Consider the following 9,261-nt stretch of genomic DNA (forward strand, 5'->3'; position numbering starts at 1 on the left):
TTGGCTGTGTGCTGCAGTATAGTGACTTGGGAGGGGTTTTGGCTGTGTGCTGCAGCACTGTGACTGGGGAGGGGTTTTGGCTGTGTGCTGCAGTGTAGTGACTGGGGAGGGGTTTTGGCTGTGTGCTGCAGTGTAGTGACTGGGGAGGGGGTTTGGCTGTGTGCTGCAGTATAGTGACTTGGGAGGGGTTTTGGCTGTGTGCTGCAGCACTGTGACTGGGGAGGGGTTTTGGCTGTGTGCTGCAGTGTAGTGACTGGGGAGGGGTTTTGGCTGTGTGCTGCAGCACTGTGACCGGGGAGGGGTTTTGGCTGTGTGCTGCAGCACTGTGACTGGGGAGGGGTTTTGGCTGTGTGCTGCTGCACTGTGACCGGGGAGGGTTGAGGTGGGGAGGGGTTTTGGCTGTGTGCTGCTACACAGTGACCGGGGAGGGTTGAGGTGGGGAGGGGTTTTGGCTGTGTGCTGCTGCACTGTGACCGGGGAGGGTTGAGGTGGGGAGGCGTTTTGGCTGTGTGCTGCAGTGTAGTGACTGTGGGGGGGGGGGGGTTGGCTGTGTGCTGCAGTATAGTGACTGCAGGGGGTTTTGGCTGTGTGCTGCAGTGTAGTGACTGCAGGGGGTTTTGGCTGTGTGCTGTGCAGTATAGTGACTGCAGGGGGTTCTGGCTGTGTGCTGTGCAGTATAGTGACTGGGGAGGGGTTTTGGCTGTGTGCTGCAGTATAGTGACTGGGGAGGGGTTTTGGCTGTGTGCTGCAGTATAGTGACTGCAGGGGGTTTTGGCTGTGTGCTGCAGCACTGTGACTGGGGAGGGGTTTTGGCTGTGCGTTGCAGTGTAGTGACTGGGGGGGGTTTGGCTGTGTGCTGCAGTGTAGTGACTGGGGGGGGTTTGGCTGTGTGCTGCAGTGTAGTGACTGGGGAGGGGTTTTGGCTGTGTGCTGCAGTATAGTGACCGGGGAGGGGTTTTGGCTGTGTGCTGCAGTATAGTGACTGGGGAGGGGTTTTGGCTGTGTGCTGCAGTATAGTGACTGGGGAGGGGTTTTGGCTGTGTGCTGCAGTGTAGTGACTGGGGAGGGGTTTTGGCTGTGTGCTGCAGCGCTGTGACCGGGGAGGGGTTTTGGCTGTGTGCTGCAGTGTAGTGACTGGGGGGGGTTTGGCTGTGTGCTGCAGTATAGTGACTGGGGAGGGGTTTTGGCTGTGTGCTGCAGTGTAGTGACTGGGGAGGGGTTTTGGCTGTGTGCTGCAGTGTAGTGACTGGGGAGGGGTTTGGCTGTGTGCTGCAGCGCTGTGACCGGGGTGGGGTTTTGGCTGTGTGCTGCAGTGTAGTGACTGGGGAGGGGTTTGGCTGTGTGCTGCAGCGCTGTGACCGGGGAGGGGTTTTTGGCTGTGTGCTGCAGTATAGTGACTGCAGGGGGTTCTGGCTGTGTGCTGTGCAGTATAGTGACTGGGGAGGGGTTTTGGCTGTGTGCTGCAGTATAGTGACTGGGGAGGGGTTTTGGCTGTGTGCTGCAGTATAGTGACTGCAGGGGGTTTTGGCTGTGTGCTGCAGCACTGTGACTGGGGAGGGGTTTTGGCTGTGCGTTGCAGTGTAGTGACTGGGGGGGGGTTTGGCTGTGTGCTGCAGTGTAGTGACTGGGGGGGGGTTTGGCTGTGTGCTGCAGTGTAGTGACTGGGGAGGGGTTTTGGCTGTTGTGCTGCAGTATAGTGACCGGGGAGGGGTTTTGGCTGTGTGCTGCAGTATAGTGACTGGGGAGGGGTTTTGGCTGTGTGCTGCAGTATAGTGACTGGGGAGGGGTTTTGGCTGTGTGCTGCAGTGTAGTGACTGGGGAGGGGTTTTGGCTGTGTGCTGCAGCGCTGTGACCGGGGAGGGGTTTTGGCTGTGTGCTGCAGTGTAGTGACTGGGGGGGGGTTTGGCTGTGTGCTGCAGTATAGTGACTGGGGAGGGGTTTTGGCTGTGTGCTGCAGTGTAGTGACTGGGGAGGGGTTTTGGCTGTGTGCTGCAGTGTAGTGACTGGGGAGGGGTTTGGCTGTGTGCTGCAGCGCTGTGACCGGGGTGGGGTTTTGGCTGTGTGCTGCAGTGTAGTGACTGGGGAGGGGTTTGGCTGTGTGCTGCAGCGCTGTGACCGGGGTGGGGTTTTGGCTGTGTGCTGCAGTGTAGTGACTGGGGAGGGGTTTGGCTGTGTGCTGCAGCGCTGTGACCGGGGAGGGGTTTTGGCTGTGTGCTGCAGTATAGTGACTGGGGAGGGGTTTTGGCTGTGTGCTGCAGTGTAGTGACTGGGGAGGGGTTTTGGCTGTGTGCTGCAGCGCTGTGACCGGGGAGGGGTTTTGGCTGTGTGCTGCAGTGTAGTGACTGGGGGGGGGGTTTGGCTGTGTGCTGCAGTATAGTGACTGGGGAGGGGTTTTGGCTGTGTGCTGCAGTGTAGTGACTGGGGAGGGGTTTTGGCTGTGTGCTGCAGTGTAGTGACTGGGGAGGGGTTTTGGCTGTGTGCTGCAGCGCTGTGACTGGGGAGGGGTTTTGGCTGTGTGCTGCAGTGTAGTGACTGGGGAGGGGGTTTGGCTGTGTGCTGCAGTATAGTGACTTGGGAGGGGTTTTGGCTGTGTGCTGCAGCACTGTGACTGGGGAGGGGTTTTGGCTGTGTGCTGCAGTGTAGTGACTGGGGAGGGGTTTTGGCTGTGTGCTGCAGCACTGTGATCGGGGGGGGGGGTTTGGCTGTGTGCTGGAGTATAGTGACTGGGGGGGGTTTGGCTGTGTGCTGCAGTGTAGTGACTGGGGAGGGGTTTTGGCTGTGTGCTGCAGCGCTGTGACCGGGGAGGGGTTTTGGCTGTGTGCTGCAGTGTAGTGACTGGGGAGGGTTTGGCTGTGTGCTGCAGTGTAGTGACTGGGGGGGGGTTTGGCTGTGTGCTGCAGTGTAGTGACTGGGGAGGGGTTTTGGCTGTGTGCTGCAGTGTAGTGACTGGGGAGGGGTTTTGGCTGTGTGCTGCAGCGCTGTGACCGGGGTGGGGTTTTGGCTGTGTGCTGCAGTGTAGTGACTGGGGAGGGGTTTGGCTGTGTGTGCTGCAGCGCTGTGACCGGGGAGGGGTTTTGGCTGTGTGCTGCAGTATAGTGACTGGGGAGGGGTTTTGGCTGTGTGCTGCAGTGTAGTGACTGGGGAGGGGTTTTGGCTGTGTGCTGCAGCGCTGTGACCGGGGAGGGGTTTTGGCTGTGTGCTGCAGTGTAGTGACTGGGGGGGGGGTTTGGCTGTGTGCTGCAGTATAGTGACTGGGGAGGGGTTTTGGCTGTGTGCTACAGTGTAGTGACTGGGGAGGGGTTTTGGCTGTGTGCTGCAGTGTAGTGACTGGGGAGGGGTTTGGCTGTGTGCTGCAGCGCTGTGACCGGGGAGGGGTTTTGGCTGTGTGCTGCAGTATAGTGACCGGGGAGGGGTTTTGGCTGTGTGCTGCAGTGTAGTGACTGGGGAGGGGTTTTGGCTGTGTGCTGCAGCACTGTGACTGGGAGGGGTTTTGGCTGTGTGCTGCAGTGTAGTGACTGGGGAGGGGTTTTGGCTGTGTGCTGCAGTGTAGTGACTGGGAGGGGTTTTGGCTGTGTGCTGCAGTGTAGTGACTGGGAGGGGTTTTGGCTGTGTGCTGCAGTGTAGTGACTGGGGAGGGGTTTTGGCTGTGTGCTGCAGTGTAGTGACTGGGAGGGGTTTTGGCTGTGTGCTGCAGTGTAGTGACTGGGGAGGGGTTTTGGCTGTGTGCTGCAGCGCTGTGACCGGGGAGGGGTTTTGGCTGTGTGCTGCAGTGTAGTGACTGGGGAGGGGTTTTGGCTGTGTGCTGCAGTGTAGTGACTGGGAGGGGTTTTGGCTGTGTGCTGCAGTGTAGTGACTGGGGAGGGGTTTTGGCTGTGTGCTGCAGTGTAGTGACTGGGAGGGGTTTTGGCTGTGTGCTGCAGTGTAGTGACTGGGGAGGGGTTTTGGCTGTGTGCTGCAGCGCTGTGACCGGGGAGGGGTTTTGGCTGTGTGCTGCAGCGCTGTGACCGGGGAGGGGTTTTGGCTGTGTGCTGCAGTATAGTGACCGGGGAGGGGTTTTGGCTGTGTGCTGCAGTGTAGTGACTGGGGAGGGGTTTTGGCTGTGTGCTGCAGTGTAGTGACTGGGGAGGGGTTTTGGCTGTGTGCTGCAGTGTAGTGACTGGGAGGGGTTTTGGCTGTGTGCTGCAGTGTAGTGACTGGGAGGGGTTTTGGCTGTGTGCTGCAGTGTAGTGACTGGGAGGGGTTTTGGCTGTGTGCTGCAGTGTAGTGACTGGGGAGGGGTTTTGGCTGTGTGCAGCAGTGTAGTGACTGGGAGGGGTTTTGGCTGTGTGCAGCAGTGTAGTGACTGGGAGGGGTTTTGGCTGTGTGCTGCTGCACAGTGCCCAGGGAGGGTTGAGGTGGGGAGGAGTTTTGGCTGTGTGCTGCTGCACAGTGACCGGGGAGGGTTGAGGTGGGGAGGGGTTTTGGCTGTGTGCTGCAGTGTAGTGACTGGGGAGGGGTTTTGGCTGTGTGCTGCAGCACTGTGACCGGGGAGGGCCGTCCCAGACGCACAGTTGCAGCATTCTGCGCTCGCCGTGGCGCTCGGCTCTCCCTCTTTTCACCCTCCGCTCGTCTGTTTTCGCAGGTGGCCCCGGCTGACGGCTTCTCGGATCTGGCGATGCAAGTGATGAGTTCTCCCTCCAAGAATTACATCCTGTCCGTCATTTTGTTTGGAGTTTGCCTCTTGTTCTTTGGGGGTCTTCTCTGCGGGCGCATCACCAAGAGGGTAACACGAGAGATGAAGGACAGGTAGAGAAGACCCTCTTACACCCCTCAACAGCAGCTGTGAGGAGCCGGGGGTCCTGGGGCGGGGGGCTCTCATGCAGCTTGATCCCATCCTCCTCCTTCCCGCTCCTTCCAGTGCTGCTGATTCTGGAGGGAGAGATGGAAGCAACAGCGGGGTCCCCTCCCCCGAGCCTCCCGTCTCCCCGCTTCTCCATCTCCTCTGCCCACAACATGGCTACTTCCAGCGGAGACCGCCGGCCTCGTGTGACTGCACAGCCCCTTCTCTCCTAGTGCCGTGGTGCATTTTGTGGACTTTTTTTGTTTTTCCCCCTTTTTTGGGTGGGGGGTAGAGAGGGACTGGGATTGTTTTACCGCTCCGCCTCCTTTGTTGGAAGCCGTGCCTCAGCCACTTTGCATACCCCATCATGAGATATGGAAGGGATTTGGATCCGGAGCACTTTCAGAAGCCGCCTGAGCCCGGAGGTCTGCGGAGAGGGGCCGGTGCGCCCGGAGGTCTGCGGAGAGGGGCCGGTGCGCCCGGAGGTCTGCGGAGAGGGGCCGGTGCACCCGGAGGTCTGCGGAGAGGGGCTGGTGCGCCCGGCTCTCCTGCTGCCAAAACTGAACAGACTGCTCCCTCCTGCAGCCGACCTTTCCCCGTACCACCCACCTCCTCACAAGTATAAGTGACTCCAGCAGAAAGGAGGCCGCTGCGACTCCGGGGTCTCCACACTGCTCCCTCCAGACTGACACATTGCACCAGAAGCTCCGCTCTTCGCTGTGGCCCGGGTTGTGCCCTTCACTTGGCTTTGTCTTAATCTGACTTGTTTCTTCTCTCATTGTGATGTCTGATATTTATCGATTACTTTCTGGTTCTGCTCTCGGTGTTGTGCTGCTCTGTTCCCTTCTCCCACAGCCGCCATTACTAGCGACCTGGGCATCTGCGCTCCTTGGACGAAGCGCCGCCTGTGCTCCGTGTCCTCGTGTAGCCAAGCCTTGCAGCAGCTTCTGCTGGTGATTGCACTACTGTACCCGGCACTGGGCGCTCGCTGGGGGACGCTGCGCTCTGCACTGGGTGCTCGCTGGGGGACGCTGCGCTCTGCACTGGGCGCTCGCTGGGGGACGCTGCGCTCTGCACTGGGCGCTCGCTGGGGGACGCTGCGCTCTGCACTGGGCGCTCGCTGGGGGACGCTGCGCTCTGCACTGGGCGCTCGCTGGGGGACGCTGCGCTCTGCACTGGGCGCTCGCTGGGGGACGCTGCGCTCTGCACTGGGCGCTCGCTGGGGGACGCTGCGCTCTGCACTGGGCGCTCGCTGGGTGACGCTGCGCTCTGCACTGGGCGCTCGCTGGGTGACGCTGCGCTCTGCACTGGGCGCTCGCTGGGGGACGCTGCGCTCTGCGCTGGGCGCTCACTGGGGGGCGCTGCGCTCTGCGCTGGGCGCTCGCTGGGGGGAGTCGCTGCGCTCTGCCTACCTTGTCTTGGCACTAGGGAGGTTGCTTCGCTAAGCCTGCCTTATCCTGGCACTGGGAGAGGGGGCTAAGGTTGCTGTGCTCTGCCTGCCTCGTCCCGGCACTGGTTGGGTTGCTGCGCTCTGCCTGCCTGGTCCCGGCACTGGTTGGGTTGCTGCGCTCTGCCTGCCTCATCCCGGCAATGGTTGGGTTTCTGTGCTCTGCCTCCCTCGTCCCGGCACTGGTTGGGTTGCTGCGCTCTGCCTGTTTCGTCCCGACACTGATTGGGTTGCTGCGCTCTGCCTGTTTCGTCCCGGCACTGGTTGGGTTGCTGCGCTCTGCCTGTTTCATCCCGGCACTGGTTGGGTTGCTGCGCTCTGCCTGTTTCGTCCCGGCACTGGTTGGGTTGCTGCGCTCTGCCTGGTCCCGGCACTGGTTGGGTTGCTGCGCTCTGCCTCCTCGTCCCGGCACTGGTTGGGTTGCTGCGATCTGCCTCGTCCCGGCACTGGTTGGGTTGCTGCGCTCTGCCTGCCTGGTCCCGGGACTGGTTGGGTTGCTGCGATCTGCCTCGTCCCGGCACTGGTTGGGTTGCTGCGCTCTGCCTGCCTCGTCCCGGCACTGGTTGGGTTGCTGCGCACTGCCTGCCTCGTCCCGGCACTGGTTGGGTTGCTGCGCTCTGCCTGCCTCGTCCCGGCACTGGTTGGGTTGCTGCGCTCTGCCTGCCTCGTCCCGGCACTGGTTGGGTTGCTGCGCTCTGCCTGCCTCGTCCCGGCACTGGTTGGGTTGCTGCGCTCTGCCTGCCTGGTCCCGGCACTGGTTGGGTTGCTGCGCCCTGCCTGGTCCCGGCACTGGTTGGGTTGCTGCGCTCTGCCTCCTCGTCCCGGCACTGGTTGAGTTGCTGCGCTCTGCCTGCCTGGTCCCGGCACTGGTTGGGTTGCTGCGCTCTGCCTGCCTCGTCCCGGCACTGGTTGGGTTGCTGCGCTCTGCCTGCCTGGTCCCGGCACTGGTTGGGTTGCTGCGCTCTGCCTGCCTCGTCCCGGCACTGGTAGGAGTTGCTATGCTCTGCCTGCCTCGTCCCGGCACTGGTTGGGTTGCTGCGCTCTGCCTGCCTCGTCCCGGCACTGGTTGGGTTGCTGCGCTCTGCCTGCCTGGTACCAGCACTGGTTGGGTTGCTGCGCTCTGCCTGCCTCGTCCCGGCACTGGTTGGGTTGCTGCGCTCTGCCTGCCTCGTCCCGGCACTGGTTGGGTTGCTGCGCTCTGCCTGCCTCGTCCCGGCACTGGTTGGGTTGCTGCGCTCTGCCTGCCTCGTCCCGGCACTGGTTGGGTTGCTGCGCTCTGCCTGCCTCGTCCCGGCACTGGTTGGGTTGCTGCGCTCTGCCTGCCTCGTCCCGGCACTGGTTAAGTTGCTGCGCTCTGCCTGCCTCGTCCCGGCACTGGTTGGGTTGCTGCGCTCTGCCTGCCTCGTCCCGGCACTGGTTGGGTTGCTGCGCTCTGCCTGCCTGGTCCCGGCACTGGTTGGGTTGCTGCGCTCTGCCTGCCTGGTCCCGGCACTGGTTGGGTTGCTGCGCTCTGCCTCCTCGTCCCGGCACTGGTTGGGTTGCTGCGCTCTGCCTGCCTGGTCCCGGCACTGGTTGGGTTGCTGCGCTCTGCCTCCTCGTCCCGGCACTGGTTGGGTTGCTGCGCTCTGCCTCCTCGTCCCGGCACTGGTTGGGTTGCTGCGCTCTGCCTCCTCGTCCCGGCACTGGTTGGGTTGCTGCGCTCTGCCTGCCTGGTCCCGGCACTGGTTGGGTTGCTGCGCTCTGCCTGCCTCGTCCCGGCACTGATTGGGTTGCTGCGCTCTGCCTGCCTGGTCCCAGCACTGGTTGGGTTGCTGCGCTCTGCCTGCCTCGTCCATGGCTCTGTTATGTTCCAGCTGGGGTCCTTCTGGGCACAGCGCCCCCCATACACGATGTGAGCACAATGCCCCCGGTACTGGCGCAGCTGCTACACGTGGCTGTGGAGGAAGGGGCCGCTCGGTGGAGGTTCTGTGGCTACTGCCTGAATGTGACCCGCTTCAGGACTGACGGTTCTCGCAGCCGCGGCTTCACCGCGGGATCACAAGTGCTTTTTATTTCCTCTGCCGACATTAGAGCATTAACTTAACCCTTTGTCTTCCAGGATAGCCCTTGGTGTTTTGTTTTTTCTCCCCAGCTGCGCTCCCCTCTGCTCAGTGTCTCCTCTGCCGGGCGCTCCTCCGCCTCTGCCGGGCGCTCCTCCGCCTCTGCCGGGCGCTCCTCTGCCGGGCGCTCCTCCGCCTCTGCCGGGCGCTCCTCCGCCTCTGCCGGGCGCTCCTCCGCCTCTGCCGGGCGCTCCTAGGCCTGCTGTGGACCTGGATGTGGGTACAAGCTGCATGCCGGTGCACACTGCGGGCTGTATCGGGGACACGTCGTCCCCCGTCCCCCGCTGTGCTCCGGCGCCCCCCATCTCGGCCCGGTCACTAAATGTTTTCCTCTTCTCGCCAGCTACAGGAGACTGTTCCATTAACTGCACTCCAGACTTAGTCTCCAATCAAACCCCCTCCTCTCGCTCCCACCAGGACCCGGCGCCCCCGACTCCACCGCTGGCTTTACGCCCTCAGTCCTGTCCGGCCGTTCTGGTGGTGCCGCATACACTGGAGCGGAGCGCACCGCACAGAACGTGTCCTCTGTAAATGGTTGCCCGCTGTGTATAATGCCGTCATTCTGTTCATGCCGTGTCATTGAAATGTTACTGATGTTTAAGACAAAATGTGCATTTTTTTTCTGTACAGAAAATGGGAAGATTTAATAAAAAACAAAAATGCTACCTAGACGCATGTGCGGTCATGTGACGCGGGGGGATCGGGGAGGGTGGCAGGAGGAGGGCGGCGGGGGACAGAGGCGAAGTGGGGTGGACTGGGGAGAACAGCAGGGGGGAGGGCGGCAGGAGGGGAAGAGGGAGGGTGGCAGGGGGGCAGGGGCAAAGTGGGGTGGACTGGGGAGAACGGGGGGGCGGCAGCTAGGGCAAGTGGGATGGACTGGGGAGAACGGGGGGAGG

The 9,261-nt window shown here is 62.1% G+C and overlaps 1 protein-coding gene across 1 annotated transcript in view; it reads left to right on the forward strand.

Moving 5' to 3' along the window:
* Positions 1-9,034, forward strand: part of GLG1 (golgi glycoprotein 1) — a 119,341-nt gene extending 110,307 nt beyond the window's left edge. The window contains exons 26-27 of the mRNA XM_075332068.1: positions 4,622-4,785; positions 8,709-9,034. Of these exons, the coding sequence (XP_075188183.1) occupies positions 4,622-4,785; positions 8,709-8,730 (186 nt within the window). The 3' untranslated portion in view covers positions 8,731-9,034. The remainder of the gene's footprint in view (positions 1-4,621; positions 4,786-8,708) is intronic.
* Positions 9,035-9,261: the final 227 nt, after the last annotated feature.

This window comes from Anomaloglossus baeobatrachus, unplaced genomic scaffold (genome assembly GCF_048569485.1).
Source record: "Anomaloglossus baeobatrachus isolate aAnoBae1 unplaced genomic scaffold, aAnoBae1.hap1 Scaffold_173, whole genome shotgun sequence".
Lineage (NCBI taxonomy): Eukaryota > Metazoa > Chordata > Amphibia > Anura > Aromobatidae > Anomaloglossus > Anomaloglossus baeobatrachus.